General features: G+C 36.5%; 1 protein-coding gene across 1 annotated transcript in view; it reads left to right on the top strand.

The window, feature by feature from the left end:
* Window positions 1–8,858, top strand: part of LOC111160868 (mitogen-activated protein kinase kinase kinase 2) — a 78,671-nt gene extending 69,813 nt beyond the window's left edge. The window contains exons 15-17 of the mRNA XM_022524253.1: window positions 1,133–1,262; window positions 7,472–7,649; window positions 8,473–8,858. Coding sequence (XP_022379961.1) covers window positions 1,133–1,262; window positions 7,472–7,649; window positions 8,473–8,698 — 534 coding nt within the window. The 3' untranslated portion in view covers window positions 8,699–8,858. The remainder of the gene's footprint in view (window positions 1–1,132; window positions 1,263–7,471; window positions 7,650–8,472) is intronic.
* Window positions 8,859–21,400: the final 12,542 nt, after the last annotated feature.

The raw sequence follows: 21,400 nt of genomic DNA, 5'->3' as shown, positions 1-21,400 counted from the left end.
TTAGCAGCCAGAAGCGACTGGCCCAACTGCTCAAGGCCCAGAAAAGCCTTAAGTCTGTCACTCATTTTGCAGCCTACAAGTATTTAGGGGCTTATTATCTGGACAGCTCAGTTCTAGGTGTGTTATTTTGTGTATTACTACAAGTAGAGACACAGTAAATAGACTGAACAAACAAGCCACATTGACTTACAGGTGCTTGGCTGCCTAAGGCTTTCCACACATGTGTTTGCAGGTGTGAGTCAACAGAATTGCATCTTGCTGTCCTGTCCCTTCAGGGATTGCTCATGAATAGTGGAAACAGCAAATGGTTAAACCTATAAAGTCTAGGGATCTACTTTCATGTAATACAGTACCACGGGCTAGAACTCAAGGAAAGGCAGAAACATTTGGATATATTCTCTGTTAAAAAGAAAAGATTTTGTCCTTCAGGAAGCATTTTATTCCCATCTTTTAAAATGGTGATTAGTCATCAGATTTTCACGTTGGAATCTAGAGTAGGGAAGGTTTTTCAAAATTCAAGTGCCAGTGTCTCACCTCAGAGTGATTCAGCATTCTCAGAGATGGTACCTCATCCTGCCTTAAAAAACATGTAAGAAAATTTGAAATTCTTCTTTAATACATTTTCACATGTTTTAAACTAGAATGTTGAGTATAAAAGAAAAACTTTAAAAATCTCATATGTGTGTTGACTATTTAATCATATCCATTCTTTCTCCTAAGAAGTAATGTAGCAGATATCAAACAAAATAAATAAGATTCAAGTAGGGAATATGGAGAAGAGCAAGCAGGAAAAACAAAAATACATTCAGGGCAAAAAAAGCAAGATTTTAAAAAACATGATTGCAAGGAACAAGAGATAGAACCAACATAATCATGAAAACAAGGTTATCAATCAAAAAAATAGTTTAAAAGGCTTCTTTCAACTATGACCGTATTCTTCCACAGTTCTAGTCAGGGAATATAGTAGAGTTTATGTTGAATTAGGTGGCATATAATGTCCTTACTGAGAATTCCTGTATTCTCCAGCTAAAGCCTCCCACTCACAACTGCAGATCCTTTAAAAAATAAAGATTTAATAGTAGTTTTTATTTCAAACCATACTATAGTTTTCTTTTGTTTTCTTTTATCTTAGGGTTCAATTAAGGACCAATTAAAAGCATATGGAGCTCTTACTGAGAATGTGACTAGGAAATATACCCGTCAGATTCTGGAGGGCGTACATTATTTGCACAGTAATATGATTGTTCATAGAGATATCAAAGGTAAGTAATGAGATATTTTTTATTTTACTTACACAGTTTTTTTTTGTGACTCTGAATGAAACAAGTGATATGAGTGAGAAATTTAGCATTTAAATTACTACGTCTGCCTTTAAAACATCTTAGGAAACAATTCTGCTTTCTCACTGACACGGTCAATATTCCGACTTGTCCTGATGTTCACATCTCCACAAGTGAGTAGATCATCTATGGGGGGTCCACAGCATCAGTAAAGTTCAGATGATCATGAAAATGAGAATATGTTTTCATACATAGGACATAGGCATTAGAATATAGTGGTTAAGAGTAGGGGCTCTTATATCAGCTGGCCTGATGCAGATTTGGACTTTATCCATCATTGTATATAACCTTGGACGAGTCACATAATCTCTCTATGCCTCAGTTCCTTGTTTTTAAGGAGGATAATAATAGTGTCTAACTCAGGGATTTTGTATGGATTAAATGATTTAATGTATATAATATGCTTAAAACATTGTATTTAGAAAATCCTCAAAAGTTAGCTATGCTGGGGCTCCTGGGTGGCTCAGTGGGTTAAAGCCTCTGCCTTCAGCTCAGGTCATGATCCCAGGGTCCTGGGATCGAGCCCCACATCGGGCTCTCTGCTCAGCAGGGAGCCTGCTTCCCTTCCTCTCTCTGCCTGCCTCTCTGCCTACCTGTGATCTCTGTCTGTCAAATAAATAAATAAAATCTTTAAAAAAAAAAGTTAGCTATGCTGATGACATACTTTATGTTGAGATCATTTTTAAAGCCATGGGAATGGACGTCATTACCTAGGGAGAGAATAAGAAGAGGGAAGAAGAGAGGCCAAGACTTGAGCTTTGATGAACTCGAGCTCAGTTAAACTCATTTTTTAAGACTCTAAAAAACTCAACTGTTTTCAGGGAGCAGGTATGTAAGGAAGTGCATGATGTGAGAAAAAAGCAATTGGCGGAGGTGTTTCAAATTTGAGAGTGCTTAAAACTTTGTTCTGCAGAGCATACCCAGAGGTCTGATTCTGTAAATACTGGGTTGTGACTCACATTTAAAGATCATTTTATGGGGCACCTGGGTGGCTCAGTGGGTTAAAGCCTCTGCCTTCGGCTCAAGTCATGATCCCAGGGTCTTGGGATCAAGCCCCAAATCGGGCTCTCTACTCAGCAGGGAGCCTGCTTCCTCCTCTCTCTCTGCCTGCTTCTCTGCCTACTTGTGATCTCTGTCTGTCAGATAAATAAATAAAATCTTAAAAAAAAAAATCACTTTATTTAATCAGTCAGTAAGAATAAATACGCACACACATGCAGTTGACCCTTGAACAACACAGGTTTGAACTATGTGGGTCCTCCAATTTTGGATTTTTTTTTCATATATAAACTGCAGTACCATAAATGTATTTTCCTTATGACTTTAACATTTACTTTTCTCTAACTTATTTTATTATAAGAATATAATAGATAATACATACAATATACAAAATACATGTTAAAGTTATGTTACAGTAAGGTTTCCAGTCAGCAGTAGGCTATTAGTAGTGTCACATCATAAATATGGTCATATTCAGGCCAAAGAGATATTTCTACCCAGTTTCTGGTGACAAAGTAAAATCTGCTGCAGAATGCCTGAGCCAAATTGCTTGTATGGGATGGAGCTTGCTAGTGAGTCTGAGAGAATGAGGACATGGCTTGTGTTCTAAAAGAAATAGAAACCTTTCACCTCAAGTTCTGCCCAGCTTAGACCTTACTAGTCAAGTGATAGCTTAAAGAACCACAAAGGGAAATTGTTTGTGAATTATTCTATTAGGAATAAGCTCTATTCAAGCCAGTTTCTCTTGCTTTCATAATGAGAAAAGGTACAGGAACTGAGGACAGCAACCCCTCAGGGGATCCTCATCTAACCTTGCCAGAAAGAGTGATAAACTATTCTGGTAAATGAGGCTGGAAGCAAGCAGATTTATAAGAGAAAAACAAGATATAAAACTGGATATGCAATATGATCTCAAGCTTGCAAAATTAAAGTATGACCTAGGAGAAGAATTTCCATATAATTAAGTGATTATTTCCAAATAGCAGGATGAGTTATGGTTGTTTTCATTTGTGTGCTTTTTACTTTTTCTGTATTTCCCAAATTTTTATAATGTGCAACTTTTTTTAAGTAATTTTTTTCTTTAATTTATTTGACAGACAGATCACAAGTAGGCAGAGAGGCAGGCAGAGAGAGGAGGAAGCAGGCTCCCTGCTGAGCAGAGAACCCGATGTGATGCAGAGCTCCATCCCAGAACCCTGGGGTCATTACCTGAGCCGAAGGCAGAGGCTTTAACCCACTGAGCCACCCAGGTGCCCCATAATGTGCAATTTTTATTTATTTTTACTTTTGATTTATTTTTCTCATTGCACAATTTTTTTTTTTAGATTTTTAAAAAAAATTTATTTGACAGAAATCACAAGTAGGCAGAGAGGCAGGCAGAGAGAGAGAAGGGGAAACAGGCTCTCTGCTGAGCAGTGAGCCTGATGGCGGGGCTCCATCCGAGGACCCTGGGATCGTAACCTGAGCTGAAAAGGCTTTAACCCATTGAGCCACCCAGGTACCCCTCATTGCACAATTTTTTTTTTTTTTTTAAGATTTTATTTATTTATCAGAGAGAGAGAGACAGAGAGGGTATATATGCAGAGGGAGAGGGAGAAGCAGACTCCCTGCCAAGCAGGGAGCCTGATATGGGGCTCGATCCCAGGACACTGGGATCATGACCTGGGCTGAAGGCAGATGCTTAACAACTGAGCCACCCAGGTGCCCCCATTGCACAATTTTTATATGGTGAGGGAAAAGGAAAGATAGTTGGTTGCTTTTAAAGTTTAAACCCATGAGTTTGGTGTGCGTTGGTCATGATCCCAGGGTCTTGGAATCAAGTGCTCCATCAGGCTCCCTGCTGGGCAGGAAGCTTGCTTCTCCCTCTCCCACTCCCCCTGCGTGTGTTTCCTCTCTTGCGGTGTCTCTCTGTCAAATAAATAAATACATAAAATCCTTAAAATAAATAAACCCATGAATTCATAATGAAACTTAAGATAAAAACTATTGATCATTGTTGCTAGGGAACCAATTTGTTATTTCATAATAAGGTTCCTTTACTCTGCTTTTGTGTTACAGACTGTACTACGGAGGACTAAATCCTAGATGAAAGGAGACTTACCTTTATAGAAGTATATTGGTTAACAAATGAAAAAGGAATAATAGAGTAGTGCCATTTTGCAACCACTAAGGAATTACTAGATACAAGTACTAAATATGAACAATTGTTGACATCACTAAAACTGAGATAGTCTAGCATTATGTACTTCTTATTTGTAGAATAATAACATCATCTACGTAAACATTTTTGCCAAAGAAATTGGACCTGAATCTGATCAAGCGTGTGGATTCAGCTACTGAGTTTTAGAACATATATAGGACAGAGGAACATGTTAAATGACTCCTTAGGATGGAGTCAGCAAGATCTAGACCATAAGAAAGCTGTAGGAAACAACTTAGATTCATCATAAATTATAAAGAAAAAAAGACATTAGAGGGAACGTTAGATTAGGAAAGACTTGAAAGGTAATTCAGTGAGTCTCAGTGTATGGACTTTATTTGGATTCTGATTTTTTTTTAAATGTTAAAAATAGTATATGCTTAATAATATTAAGAAGTTATTGTCCATTCTTTTAGGTGTGATAAGTTTATATTTTAAAGACCTACAGTAAACTATTTGTTGATCATAATGTGTTGAATTTGCTTCTGATAATGAGAGGGAGGAGGGAGTGGCTAGCAGTATGTGTGGTGGGGGAAGATTGTCCTGATGGTTGTTGGGGCTGCATTATGGGTACATATACTATCTTGTCTGCTTTGTATGTTTGAAAAGTCTCCTTAAAAGCTTACTTTTAATGTAGTTAAAATGAGCTTTAAAAATTTAGAAAGTTATTTTGGGAGCTTGGCTACACATTTTCTCTTCAGCCCTTCATATGAGTAGGCTCAGGACTGCTCCTTCCCAGCTCACAGACTGAAAAAACTGGTTTGTTTGTTGTTCTTCCTTTGGCTAAATATTTTATAGGCAGTGGCTTTTTTTGACAGAATCTTTTCTGTAAGTTTTGGATGATAGGAGATATTAAATAGGCAGTACTTTTTTTGAGGGTCTGGTACCATGGCATGCTTAGGCTTATGGCATGCAGAGAATGGATCCAGTATTCTCTCTCGGAGAGAGGCTTTGAGGAGCCATGTTAACTAGCCTGTTAACTAGGCTGGGGAATTTGCTGGGAGAACAGAAAAACAAGTACAGAAATCCATGGTGGGGATGAACAGTCTGTATTCTCTCTGTTTTGTAATGCAGATTTTTCTCTACTGTTCACTCTGCTTTTTAGAGGCCATTAAAAAAAAAAAGGATAAAGGGACAAATAAGTTTAAAAAAAAATATATGGTTAAGCTTATGTAAGACTTAAGAATAAAAATAATTTATGTAAGATGGAAACCAACTTTATAATCCTAGAAGACTGAGTTCAAAAAATGATAAAAGGGAGAAACAAGAATAAAAAGTAAATGAATCCAGCATCCAGATCTTGATTTCTGATACCGTTCACCACTAAAGGGAACCAGGGCTTCTTGGAGGAATGATAGATTCTAGGACTGGTGGAGGAAATATACAGGTTGAAGCCAGAGCATCTTTAAGCGCCAGAAAGTAAGAAAATGCTTAAAAACAACAAAAAACCCAAACCAAATAAGAAAGCAGTGATTCAGGGACACAGAAGCCAATTCAAAGAGCTCCCAATGGCCAAAGCTGGAACAACTTGAGCCAAAAAATAAAGTCATATTTGATTATGACTCAGAGTATAAAATAAATATCCATGTGGTCATACTGATATAAATGAAAGGTTGAATGAATAAATGCAAGAAAGGAGACAAATATACCATACAGAATAATTACAAATAATTTATGCAGCTACTCAGCCTGGAGCATAAATCCTCACACCTTGATTGTGGGCTGTGCGTAGTGAACTTCTTCCAAAGAGTGCTGTATGGGAAGAGGGGAAGGGTAACTCACCGTGGGGAGTTCAGCAAACTCTACCTCACACCCTGTGATCAAGGTCCATTTATAGTAAATAAAATTTAAAAGTTTATTGTAAAACTAAACAAAATTTTAAAACAGAAAGCTCAAAGCTTACTTAGAAGAGAGATTAAATATAGAGACATTGAGCAACAAAATTAGTATAAAACAAAATCCAATACTAAGAAAAACTGGAATGTAAGATAACTAACATTAAATTACAGTAGAGGGCCCGTGGGGCTAATAATACATTATATGTTTATTTAAAAAAAGATATAAAAAAATTACAGTAGAGGGGAAGGTGCTAGAAGTTGTTGATTATGAAGGTCCCAGAGGAAGTTCCTGAGGAGAAGCTAGCTTCTCAGGGAAATGAGCTGCAGAATGGGCTTTGTCACAGAGAAACTGGGGCTGAGAGCCTTTGTTGCTTTCTGTATCCTCCTCTGAGCTTCACATTCTTAGCCCTTTTCTCCTTTTTCTTCTTTGTCATCCTTACCTCCTACTGGCCCCAGCCCTTATCACTGATGAGCCTTCTTAGGTGCTAAAGCATACACAGCTGACTCTAAAAATTTAGTGTTTGTGCAGTAAATTCTTTTTTTTTTTTTTTTTTTTTTGACAGAGAGAGAGAGATCACAAGCAGGCAGAGAGGCAGGCAGAGAGAGAGGGGAGGAAGCAGGCTCCCCGCGGAGCAGAGAGCCCGACGCGGGGCTCGATCCCAGGACCCTGGGACCATGACCCGAGCCGAAGGCAGAGGCTTTAACCCACTGAGCCACCCAGGCGCCCCTTTTTTTTTTTTTTTTTAAAGAGAGAGAGAGATCACAGGTAGGCAGAGAGGCAGGCAGAGAGAGGGGGAAGCAGGCTCCCAGCTGAGCAGAGAGCCCGACACGGGGCTCGATCCCAGAACCCTGAGATCATGACCTGGGCCGAAGGCAGAGGCTTAACCCACTGAGCCACCCAGGTGCCACTGTGCAGTAAATTCTTAATGAGCCCTGGTTGTGTGACTGGCATTATACCAGGTACTGTTGGGAAGACAAAAAGCAGCCTAATTTTGGAGACAGACTGATGAGTCTACTAAGTAATTATTTGCCATTTTTTTTAATTGCAAACAGCCAAAAAAAGTAATGAATTGAGGATGTTTTCATATTTTTAGGTGCAAATATTCTGCGAGATTCAACAGGCAACGTCAAACTAGGAGATTTTGGGGCCAGCAAACGGCTTCAAACCATCTGTCTTTCAGGCACAGGGATGAAGTCTGTCACAGGCACACCATACTGGATGAGCCCCGAAGTAATTAGTGGAGAAGGCTATGGCAGAAAAGCAGACATCTGGTAGGTTTTGATGTTAGGTTTGCCTATGTACTATGGTGAGTGCTGTGAATTGGGTAAGACGGATCAATCACAGACCTGTACCCCTGAAACAAATAACACATTATATGTTAATTAAAAAAAACAAAAAACAAAAACACCTGCCTTCTTACATAATTCCACCCAAAATGGAAGTTACTGAGCCAGATTTAAATGATCTTTGGTGCTTCTGAAATAGGACGCCAGGAATACTTTTGTTTTAATTTTTTCTCCTTATGGCTTAATAATTAGCTAAGTAAATGGAGTTCTTGAGCCCGTCTTCCTTTCTTCGGGAAGGGTTTCATCTAAAGCAGATTTCAGCATTAGAAAACCATCTTTGTTTTATATCCCTGAGGAACTTTAAGGGTTACTAATCTTTTTTGTTAGTATCATGTAATTCAGTTAATCTTTAATTAATAACTTTAAGTTAAACATAAAATGGCTGTTTCCTACTTCCCACTCAGAATTGTGTTTAATAGATATTCATTTTAGGCACCTAATGGCTAAAAGAATTTCTAGTGTTTGTGTTCTTTGTAAGATAAACACAAAAAATTATGTTTAATGTCAATTTAGAAAATTATATAAGGCAAAAATTATAAAATGAATAATGTTCTTTGCCTAGCCATTTGAGTTAGTCTCCCATTGATTTTATGTTTATAGTTTTATATAATTACAACCTTTTAATGAAACTTTAAACTTGAAATGAAGTTGTATTTAAATGTAAATGGATGTTAGTTGTGTTTCTCATGTTGTAGTTAAGTGACTTTCCTTCATGATGATACTATTTGTGTAATTTTTCCCCCTCTAGGAGTGTGGGCTGTACTGTGGTGGAAATGCTAACTGAAAAGCCTCCTTGGGCAGAATTTGAAGCTATGGCTGCCATCTTTAAAATTGCCACTCAGCCAACAAACCCAAAGCTGCCACCTCATGTCTCAGACTATACTCGAGATTTCCTCAAGCGGATCTTTATAGAGGCCAAACTGAGACCTTCAGCTGATGAACTGTTAAGGCACATGTTCGTGCATTATCACTAGCAGCCAGTAACCTCTCCTGTGCCTCTACCCAGCTCCCATCAATTCATTCACCTTCTCTCTGACTGCACTTTTCTTTTTTATAAAAAAGAGAGATGGGGAGAAAAAAGACAAGAGGGAAAGTATTTCTCTTGATTCTTGGTTTAAATTGTTTAATAATAATAGTAACCTAAATTTTTTATATTTAATCTTTTTTTTTCCCTTACAAGAACTTGAAACTCCTTTTTTTTTTTTAAATTTTTTTATAATGTACTGATGTGGTTCAGAGAGATAAAGCACTTTAGTACATAGTTGCTCTTTTTAGTACAAACAAATCATTTAGAATACCTAAGGATTATAGAGTCTTTCCCCATGTCACTGACAGATTAGTGGTGATGGGGAGACATAGAAAACAAGGAGAAGAAAATGATGTATGATTTGTAGTTTTTAGTGATTAGTATTTAAAATAGATCCTCATTTATGGGGTTGAGCCCTAAACTTGAGTTTAGGGTAGGTACTCAACTTAAAGAATATAGGTTCCTTCTTATATCTGTATTCTTTAGATCCTAACCTCTGTCTACCAGGCTTTTTGCTCAGTAGGAGTCTTGATAGAAAATATGAATCTCTAAGAGGTATGTTTATTTGTTAATCCTAACCAGTATAATAAGCAAATACACTATAATAGATCCATGTTACTGGAATCTGTATACCTTGAGGGATAGCTTTCAGCTTAAAAAAAAAAAAAAAAAAAAAAAAGAGAGAAAGGTACTATTTTAGAGTAAAGCAGATATGAGAAGTCAGTGAGCAAATCCAAATTAAAAGGCAAAAAGAGATTGGTGTGATTCAGTGTGTGGGCAGAAGAATCCACATTTAACAGTTAATAGAAATAATGAAAAGAAGAACTAAATGTTAGTGTATTTTAAACTATGCTCTTTAGTGGAGGGAAAAAGGCCCAAGATTAAGGGAAAAGAGAAATAACCAAATCATGTATCTTCCATGTATTTCTAGCTCCAGATTCCTCATAGATAACATTCTTTGGGAACTAAGAATTTAACTTGGGGCATCCACATGTTAAAGCTAGTCTCATGAGATAAAAATCCTTGTTCTTGGGATCACAGAATACTAAAGCATCTCACAAAATAAGCTACTATGTAAAACAGTGGTTCTCAAATGTCGGGTGGGAATAATTTTGCCTTGCATTCGGCAATGCCTGGAGAGTTTTTCATGTCACAATCACAACTAGAAGGATCATAGTGGCACTGGGTAGTCTGAGGCCAGGGATGCTGCCAAAAAAACTACACTATACAAATACAGCATCCCTATCTGCTAACAAAGAATTATCCTGACCAAAATGTCAAAAAGTGCTGAAGTTGAGAACCTGATGTAAAGACCAGCCCCAGTTATAAACTGAAAATAGCTATTTACAGAGTAGGTCCCTTGCAAAAAGTATACTTCAGAGAGAAAGTGATGCAATGCAGAAAAAGGGTTTTACAAGAGCCGATACCACTACTTCACGTCAAGGGTGAACAATCTCAACAAACATCAAATAGCAGTCCTTTCCTTTACCAGCTGTGTATTACACCCAGATCAGTAACTTCCATTGTAGAAACAAAATGAATTTAAACATGGAACCTATTAAACCCAGCCATCTGTATATATTCTTTCCTCAAAAGTCAGTTTGTAATTGTGGGAAAAGACAAGCATATCAAAACAAAGTATTAACTACTTTATAAGAATGTTTAAAACTGCCAGGTATTACTAGTATAACATATCCACCAAGAGCAAGGACATCCAGTGGAAAGAAGCATCTGGTAAACTCCCACTATCTCTAATGGACTTGTGCTACTGAAAAATATGAGTAATAGCAGTAATTTAGCTACTTGCAGTTTGTTTCAGCATATTAAAGCAAGTGCTAAGTACTTTATTTTTAAAGGTTAGGAAATAGTAGTCTTTCTGGAGGCCCTAAATGTGAAGCCTTTCGTGGGACTCATAAGGGGCTCTAGTATTTTATTTTCTGCTAAAAGATATGCTCTTCTAGGGGCTGTTTTAAAATACTTTGTTTCTGAAGTTGGGTGGATCTTGGTTTCCTGGATCAAGGTCCTATCTGGCATTTTCTCTAGGAATATTTGAAATTCTTCTAGCTAGTCTGAGAAAAAGTCAAAGCACAAATACAGTTGTCAAGGCTTCTCCCATACGTTTATAATTAAAGGAAGCAGCTTGCAAGGAAGAATATGAATTAGTGGCCTCTTCCCCTTTGAAAATCAGCTGCCAAATCTTGTGCTATAAACGTAGTCCCCAAGGATGTGGATCTATTATAATTTCTTTAGCTTTTATGAGTGAAGGCATCTCTTCTGCTTGAGCAAGATCATGGTATCTGGACCAGTGGGCTTTTCCTTCATTCCTTCATCTTGTGTGGTTTTGATTTCCTTGTAGCTCATTTTTGGTTTGCCAGGGTAACTAGCAGTGCAGAATATGAGAGAAATGCTCTTTAGAGAGAAATCTTGGGGGGCTGTGAAACCCAAGGCAAAATCGTTTGCTTTTTTTCTTCTCTAAATGCTATGGAAGATAAAATCACCTGAAAAGAAACTACTACTTTAACACTGCTGCAGAAGACCTTTGTTTTATAAGAAAAATATGGAAAAGTATTGTTCTTTATGTAAAGACTTAAAAATAGACTAATAGTTTACAGAATTATTATATAAAATGTGATGTGAATTTATTTCAAACAAGTTATAAAGGTACCAAAAATGCAATAAAAGTTAATATATATAAAAACTACTGGAACAAAAAGCTTGAGATGGGATGAAAAGACTAAAAGTAAATTTTAGAAAAAATTTTGAAAGGAAACCCATTAGGGGCAGTTAAATATGACACTCCAGTTTTTTTCTTTCTAATAATGGTATGGATCAACAAATGAAATTTGAACTTTTAAATATTACTCTAAATATATTTTGTTTTTTAAATGCACAACTGATTCTTCTATACTGTAATGTTTCTTTGCTGAGGCTGGAAAATGGCCAGACTGCTGACTTTGTGCCTTTAAAACGCATTCTGCTTTGATAGTGGCAGACTTTTTGGTGCTGGAGAAGATTCACTAGCAGTCTTATATGTGCTTTTCAGGAAATATCTTTCTCCTTAGGCCTTGAGAGATTCAAAATGGCATGAGTTAGGCTTGGACCAAATATAAGATCTTTTACATTGCAAACAAACTGTATTGAATAAAAGGGTTGAAAAATAACATAATGACTAATGGAAATTTTGATGGTAATTCTTTAAAATGTGCTTAAAAGTATACAGACTTTGAAGTTTTCAGTATGACTATCTTGAAAATTTTTCAATTTTTCTCTTACAAAACATGTTTCTAACTTGAAAATAGTTAAAGATGATTGCCTTAGAAAGTTCTCAAAGGCAGTCAACCTTACATAATTTATATAAGAGCTTGAAGTGTTAATGCACAGTCTGAAATGTAAAAGAAAAGTTAAAACTTATTTCCAAGTAAGTTGAATTGGCTTTCAGTTGAGAGAGCCTTTATCTTATTCCCAATAGAAAGTACAGTAAAAAGGTGGATTTTTTTTTTTTTTTTTTTTTAACAAGAGTTTTCTGCTACTAGAGCTCTTATATATATCAGGTCTGGTCTGTAGTACTTCTGAGATGGTGTTGTAAGATATGTGAAGTCACTAAGAAAAATAAAATCTGGTTAGTTTATAGGGACGACCAAGCTTGGGTGCAAAAGCCAAGATACTTGTCAGATGCAGACTCTTTGAACCACAGCAGAGCTCTGTGCCAGTGGTTTTGAGGTCTAGAGACCAGTAACTTGATACAGAATACCTGGTGTCAGTTGAGTATAGAAATCTATCAATTTCTTTTAAAGAGAGTGAATCTTTTTTACTTGCTTATTCAATAATTGTGGCTTATTATGTCAGGTACTAGATTAACTTTCTTTTTTAAGTAGGTCACGGTCTAGGAGGAAATTAGGCAAACAAATACACTTATTTTATGGTATACCCTAACTCTGAAAGTTCAGCAGTGATGTTTTTAAACATCACTGTTTTTTATGAAATGAGAGGAAAGCAATTTTGGGCAATCATTGGCTGTTGTAAACTAAAATGCCATTAACAGGGAAAAAGTATCCCCAAATTGGAGGGACCACATAGGTCAGGTGGCCTCTGTCTCAGGACTCCCTCTTATATAAAAAAGTCCATCCCCTACTCAATTCTAGCGGTGAGGGGCATATATCCCAAAACATAGTTTTTTCCTGCTTTTTCTTTTAAAGGGAAAACAGTTTTTAAAGTCTAAATTATTAAATGTCCAAAACATTTGATAGAAGTTGTATTCTGTCAACAGTATTACATATGCTAGGGTCAGGACAGTTTCTTGAGCCCTTATTGTTATATTAAGTTTGGCCTTTTTACAAATGTAATGCTCATATTTATTTGAATTTTAAGATTGATTAAGTGTTAATGAAAAACAATTTAATTGTTCATTTTTGGTAGTGCCTTTTTCTCTGTATGCCTTAATTTTATTTTATATCAATAATAATTCAAGTTACCCACCACAGGAAGGTTTTTCCAAAATCAGTAGGCTTCAAGAGTTCATTTGGCCTTAGGACTGTGTGTTGGCCGATAAACCTTTCTTAATGCCTGCTTCCTCCTCCTATCCTTTTCTACCTCTTTTTATTTTACATATATATATTCTCCATATTTTACATATATATGTTCAAAGAGAAACATTAGCATTAGTCTGTGATAGACACACTGCAGTCTCCACTAGACGTGAATGCCTACAATAAGAATAGAAAGAGGTATTCTAATTCTAAGAGACGTAGAGAATTGTTTCCCAGTTTGGTGACTTGACTTTCAATCACATTGGCACTGTCCAAATTCTTTGTATATCATGGTTCAGTTATGATTTTCATAGCAGAGCTAGAATGGTTAATTTTGCCCTAAAGAGGTCATTTAAATGGTTTATAAATGTTAAGGCAATGAAACTTAGGGCAATGTGCAAGGAATCCAGGGATAGCAGTTCTGATCCTTACTTTTAACTAACATTTTGACTAAATCTCTAGCTTACTTTTCTGTGAAAAGAGAAAGTGAGAGAGTGTGTGTGTGTGTGTGTGTGTGTGTGTGCGCGCGTGCACGCGTGTGGGTGTGAGAGAGGGAGAGAGAGTGAGTTGGGGCAGGGGTGGGAAGGAAGGAAAAGTATGAGTGTTCAATTAGATTAGTCTCTGTTACTAGAAGAACAACTGAAATGTGTATGACCTACTGATGATGGATGAGTGTAATCGTCTTCAGATAGGAACGCCAGCACATTTTCCACAAGTAGCTAGTACAAGTGATTGTTTAATAGAGGTATTTATTGTAAATTGCCAAGCTCTTGGTTGGTAAAAGTAGATTAAAATTGAATTTGTATGTGTGTATAATAGTGAGCTTATATATAATTCTGAAATAGAAAATAATTGATTTTGCGTAGTTCTTCATGAGCTCTTTGAAATAGAAATTCTTCCAGACATTATGAAAACAAGCTTCCTTAGCTTACCAAGTGTTCAAAAGGAAATTGTCTTATACCTCTTTTTGGTTGGCTAGGGAAGGCGTGCTGTGAAGCCACTGTTCCTACTTCATAGTTGTCTTTAGCTTTGCTTTGACTTCTGCCACAGTCTGGACAGGATGCCATAATAGGTATGAGAAGTATCAGGGCCAGCCATCTCTCCATACTCACCTTTCAGAGCTGTAGATGATGATGAGCTTTTAGGGGAGTCTAGAGAATCTTCTCGGTGATAGTGAGAGCAGACGTGGTTCAGTTTCAGAAAGTTGAGGGAGGAGTCATAGTTAAAGAGAATGAATTTTTATTTGTTGCCTGTATACAGCCTCATGTAATTCGTCATATTTTTCATAATTATGCATTTTAATTGTAATATGATATTATTGTTAATAACAGCAAAGGCATGGAGTCAGTGAGTACTTTTCTTCCCTATGCCTGATGACTCCTTGTTTGTATTTACAATCTGTATTATCAGAATCACTTTAAACCAAAGCTTTTATATTCCCTGCACACATAGCCAAAATGATTATCACTATTACTTCTGCCCACCTGTAAGCTAACAGTAAAAACATGTTAAAGCAGATACTTGTAGAATTTGTATCTCAACCTATCCTTCAAGTAAAAAGACAGGTGCTCAGTGTTTGCATTTAGACATACAGAACTTATTTCAGCTATTACAGAACTACATAAACATTACAAATTTGAGCTTGTACATGTGCCAATTTTACTGTCATTTGATCATAGATGCATATACATATACGTTGACATATGATGCCTCAGGTTGGTGGCATAGTTTCTTCCTAGTGTCTTAACATTTATGAACTTGTGTTTGACTTGAGAGGCATTTTAGGAAAGCTGTGAAGAAAAGTAGCTTTTGGTCTGATGTCTCCTCTGTGCCATAGACATTTTGGAACATAAGGAAGAGCCTGATCTCTAGTATACATGCAGAATTTGTCCCCAGATAAGGATTTCTGAGTCCCCTCATGCCAGTTGAGAACGGTAAAGTTTGTGACTATACTGAAAAGCACTTTTATGTTCATTTATTTACATATTTTTATAATTAAAAAAACCCAACATGTAACTAGTGGTGATTTTAGTGTAAGCATTACTTGGAGGGGAGAGATAAGTCACATTTTAAACTCTGTTAGCTACTTGGGCTCCAAAATGGATTTGACATATTCTTATTTTTCCAAAGACTTTTTTCCACCTGGAATAAGAAGAACGACTAGTGGAAACATTTGAGTTGGGAAGGTTTATGGGCAAAGGAAAGTAGGCCAAACCCTTGCAGTACACCCTGTTCAAGTGCAAGTACAGTGTCTATGGATAAGAATACTTCTTTAAAAACAAACAATTGTTTGTAATACAATCTTAATTAGTAAGTAAAAAGTTTACATTTTTTCTATTGCTATTGGTTTTAAAATTTGCTACCCTGCATTCTGAAATATTATAAGAGTTAATACCAAAAATACTTTTAATGTCTGACATCTCTTACATTTCACATGATTCTTTTTATTCAATTATCATTGTAAATAAAAGGAAACTTGGATAAATTTGAAAATAAACTTTTAATTGTTGCAAACTATATCAATTTGTAAATTTACCCTTTGACCTAATATACATTTTTTAATGTAGCCATTAAATTGTCTATATTTAATCTATTAGTTTCTCTCTGTAAACGTTTTTAATCTCAGTTGAATGCTGGGCAGTTTATAATTATGTACAAAGGTGTTTTTTTCATATCAAAGTTGACTTTTGCACATTTTTGGAAATATTTAATTTGTACACTGATTTACTACTCTGACCAATAATCGTTGATGGGTGTATGAGTATCATGAATGCGTGCATTGAACTACTGTCTATGTCTTTATGTTTTAACTTCTTTCAAGATGTAGCCATCAGTAACTGCACTGCTATTACTGACTTAAATGGACCTTCTTGCTTTTACAAAGTATACTTATCTATGGTTCTATCTTTGTTGAAGAACTCAGGAGTTCAGCATCACTTTCTGATTTTATATGTATTCTAAAATCCATGACTAAGTTGAAAGTATGCTTGTAACTCTGGGTATCAGGGGATGTGTGTGTGGAGATGTCTTTGTCTGTAGGCACATGTATATAGCCCAATAATTTCTTATTTTCATTTCATTTCTACATTTTTATGAACTTGTTTTATAAGGGTACTGTTTAGTTAGAATAATTAAATATATATAAAAGCTTTCTGAGAGATTATTTACTATATGAATATATTTTCAGCTGGCTGATCAAAAATATTTTTTTAATTTTGTTTTTAACCATTTGAAATGTATTTGTATCTCCAGAATTGGATGCAAATTTACTTAAATATCAACTAAAATATTCTTGCAAGGAAGGGCATTGAATTCTCTTTTGAGAATTCTGTGAAATGCAAATTAAGAGGAAAAATGGGTTTTAAAGCAGTAGCAAAAACACACTGCCCATTAAAATGGCCTTTGAATTCTCAAAGCTATGAAAAAATGTGAGAAACTAAATTGTCTTGAAGAGATGTCAAGATTTTTTATATCTCCATTGCTGTTGGCCTGTCCTGATGTTTTTGAATATTTCCTATATCTGACCCTAAAGATTTCAACTTTTAATTTTTCTCTTACTGGGCAAAGTCAGACCGCATTATAAAACAGTACATTGACATATTGTGATCCTCTGTAATTGACTATAAATTGGTTTAGGAATATTTGAACATACATTGTTGTGTCTTTAGACTGTACTGTGTATTTTAAGTAACTGGCAGAGAAAGAATTGGAAATTAAATTTCCAATCTGACAATGTTATTGTACTAAAGGAAAACCTTGTTTTTAATATGCGGTACCACGTAAAAATTATTTGTATTAGGAATAAAGTCCACTGTTGAAGTCGAATGTCACTAAGTGTATTATGTTACAAGGAGCCGGTATGATTAGAAAAACCTACCAGAAGCCAGATACAGTGTGGTATGTGCCACATTTCATGCACATTTTGACTTTGTGTTGTTCATTCAAAATTGTGCTTGTAAAAATGTATAAAATTTCTGAGTTTTACAATTTTTTGTACTTATTTTTTCTTGCTGGTAAATAGCTTTTTTTAAAAAAAAATCTAATGTGAAAGAAACCATGTTTATATTTTGTTAGTGATCAATGACTTTGTTTATATGGAAATTTGTATATTGTTGGCTCACATCTTTGTTTAGATTTATCGTGCATGAAGGCCTGCAATAATTAGCACAATGAAAATTGCTTTTTCTTACATGTTAGTTCATCTTTTTTGAAAGATTGTGGTGCAAAGGCTTACTCTGAGTAACCTTCTGGACTTTGGAATGAATATAAATGAATGGCACTTTGAGTGTTAATAAAGCTGATATTTATTTCCACTGTGATTGATTTGTTACAATCTGTTCTTGGACACACTGTGTTCTCCTGTTCCCTCCTTTGCCTGAGTTGATCACTTTCTAGGAGACCAAGCACAGACTGACCTGGGAAACATTGCAACCGAATCTTCCTAGGGTATGTCTGTAATAATCCTACCCAGCATGCTCTGTCATATCTTTTAATGGACACTTCAGTTATCCAGATCAGAAATGAACAGTGATTAAAAACAGAAACAAAGCCTATTATAAGAGTATAAGCAATGGATGCTCCCATCGTATTATAGATCATTTAAATTAATAACTTCATATAGATGACATTTAGTGGTGCAAGTAAAAAAACCTCAGAATCTTGTATATCCTCTAAGAATTAATCCTGTGGAAATGATTGCAGATGTGCTAAGTTTATCTATAAAAGCCCAAAATTGAGGCTCTGTATGTCCCAACAATAAATGCTATTATAACAAAGTATTACAAAGTGGGCAGCTTATAACAAATTTACTGTCTCTGCTCTGGAGGCTAGAAGTCTGGCATCAGGGTGTTAGTAGGACTAGGCTCCTTTTGAAACCTTAAGGGAATCCTACCTTGCCTCTTCTAGCTTCTGGTAGCCCCAAGCATTCCTTGGCTTATGGCAGCATCAGTAGTATCTCTATGTGGTGGTGTCCCTCTGTGTGTGTTTCCCTTTTTTATAAGGACACCAGTCATAATGGATTTAGGGCCCACCCTAATGCCCTTATTTTAACTTGTAAAGACCTCTGTAAAGACCCTATTTCCATCAAGGTCACATTCTGAGGTACTGGAGATTAGGACCTCAAAATACCTTTTTTGGGGGAAACCCATTACAGTCTCACCCTGTGGCCCCTGAAAATTTATATCCTTCCCACATGGAAAATACATCCAGCTAATCCCAACATCCCCCAAAGTCTTCCATCATTCTAGCATCACCTTTAAAGCCAGTATTTCATCTACACCTCACCAACTCATTTAAGTCATCCGTATCTGTTACGGGGAAGACCCAGGGTAAGTTTCATGCCTGCAGCAAGATTCTTTTCCGTCTGGGAACCTCTGAAACCAGACTAGTGATCTGCTTCCAGAACACAATGGTGAGATAGGCAGAGGATGAACATTTCCATTCCAGACGGGAGAGGTCAGAAGGAAAAAGAGGGCATGGGTCCCAAGCAAGTATGAAACATAGCAGGGCAAGTTCCACTAGATTTTAAGACTTGAGAATAATCTTCACGATCTTCGTGCTGTGTTCTGAGGAGCCTGCTGGCATGGTGACCTTGCCCCTCACAACCAAGGAGTGGCCCAAAGACTTAGCCACTTGTGTCCAGGGCTTGTCCCCTCTGGAGGGTCTCAGAGCTGCCCTCAAATCATTCTTCCCTCTTCTTGAAGGACAACATGTCCACAGCCAAATAGTTTTATCAGTTCTTTTCCTGCCTACAGAATCACAAAAGTCACAGCCTGCCTTTCATTCCATTTCTGTCCCCTTCCAAACCATCAGCATTTCTGCTGAGATAATTTACTGGGTCCATGGATCACAAGCCTAATATCTTCAGCAAATGGTTGTCCAGCCACAGCCTTTGTTGTTTTCTCCAGAGCATACTTTCTCATTATTTGTGATACTGATAGGCTGAGACTTTTCCAAATCTTCAAATTCTAGTTCCTTTTTGCTTCTTTTTCCTCTCGCATTTTACTATTATCAGGTCACACCTTCAACCTTTGCTAAATATCCAACTTCATTGCTTTCAAGTTCTACCTTCTACCCAAAAGAACACAATGCAGCCAAGTTCTCTGCCACTTTATAACAAGGATCGCCTTTTCTAGTAGTTTCCAATTCATCTTCCTCATTCCCCTCTGAACCCCACCAGAATCCTATTGAATGTTTGTGTTTCTATCAACAGGCAATCTAGGCTTTTTCTTATCCTGCATCTCAAAATTCCCCCATCCTCTACCCATTACTCAATTCTAAAGCCACTCCCACATTTTTAAAAAGATTTTATTTTTATTTATTTGACACAGAGAGATCACAAGTAGGCAGAGAGGCAGGTAGAGAGAGAGAGAGAGAGAGATAGGAGGAAGCAGGCTCCCCGCTGAGCAGAGAGCCCGACTCAGGACTTGATCCCAGGATCCTGAGATCATGACCTGAGCTGATGGCAGAGGCTCAACTCACTGAGCCACCCAGTCGGCCCCACTCCCACATTTTTATTTAAAAATATTTAAAATTGAAATGTAGCTGACAGAAAATAATATGCTTCATGTGTGCAACATAGTGATTCAACAATTCTATACATTATGAAATGTTTACCATGATAAGTGTAGTTACCATCTGTCAACATACAGAATTATTACAATGTTATTGACTATATTCCCTATTGACTTTGCATTCTTGGGACTTACTTATTTTGTAGCTGGAAATTTGTACATCTTAATCCCCTTCACCTGTGTGCCCCCCCTCCACCCTCTGCTCTGCCAATCACTAGTTTTCTGTATTTGTGGGTTTGTTTCTGTTTTTGTTGGTTCATTTGTTTTGTTTTTTAGATTCTGCATATAAGTAAAATCATAAGGGGTTTGTCTTTTTCTGTCTGACTAATTTTACTTAGCATAACACCCTCTAGGTCCCATATTTAGGTATGGGCAGCACCCCACTTCCCTTTACCAAAATCAGTATTAGAGTTCTCCAGAGAGGCAAAACTTCTGTGTTGCAGAATTCCTTTTCCCTTGGGAAACCCGTCTTTGCTCTTGGGGTCTTCAGCTGAATGTATACAGCCCACCCACGTTATTGAAGATATTTTGCTTTACTTAAAGTCTACTGCTTGTAAATGTTAATTATATCTAAAAACTAAATAGGAACATCTAAGCTGCTGTTTGACAAAAAAAAAACTGGACACCATAATCTAGCCAGGTTGATACCAAAATGAATCATCACAGGGATTGAGCAAATAAACTAATATGTCCATACAATGGAACTCTTCACCATGTATTACTAAAAGAAAGCAAGTTACATGAGATGTATAGTATAATCCCACTTTTTGCTTAAAAATAGAAAAAATATCGGGAGGATATAATATGTCACTCAAGTGGTGGAGTTATGAGTGGTTATTATTTTTGCTTATATGTAATATTTAAACTTTTATGATAAATGTGGGTGTTTTTGCCTATAACACAATATCTCCCTGCCAGCTTTATTGAGATATAATTAACATATAACATTGTGTGAGCTTGAGATACACAATCTGTTGACCTGATACACATATATTGCAATATGATTACCACCATAGCATTATCCATTATATCATATGACTTCCATTTCTTTATTTTGGTGAAAACAGTAAGATCGACTCTTTTAGCAACTTTCAAGCCTATAATACAGTATTATCACCTATAATCAGTATCCTATAGATTAGCTCCCTAGAACTTATTTATTTTCTAACTGGAAATATTATTCCTTGGCCAGCAACTCCCTATTTCCTCCACCCCCCTCAGGCCCTGGTAACCTATTTCTATGAGTCCAGGTATTTTTTAGATTTCACTTGTGATATAATATTTGTCTTTCTTCATCTGACTTCCCTTAGCACAATGTCCTCAGTCCATCCATTTTGTTGCAAATGTCAGGATTGTACTCTTTCTCATGGCTATTTCATTGTGTATATATATGCACCACATCTTCTTTATCTATTCATACATTGACAAACACTTAGGTTGTTTTCATATCTTGGCTATAGTGAATAATGCTGCAATAAACATGGGAATGCAGATATTTCTTTGAGATCCTGTTTTCATTTCCTTAGAATGATACCCGGAAGTGAGATAGCT

The sequence above is a fragment of the Enhydra lutris genome, unplaced genomic scaffold (genome assembly GCF_002288905.1).
Source record: "Enhydra lutris kenyoni isolate GAN:26980312 unplaced genomic scaffold, ASM228890v2 scaffoldscaffold78, whole genome shotgun sequence".
NCBI lineage: Eukaryota > Metazoa > Chordata > Mammalia > Carnivora > Mustelidae > Enhydra > Enhydra lutris.
This window is presented reverse-complemented; position numbering and strand designations above follow the sequence as displayed.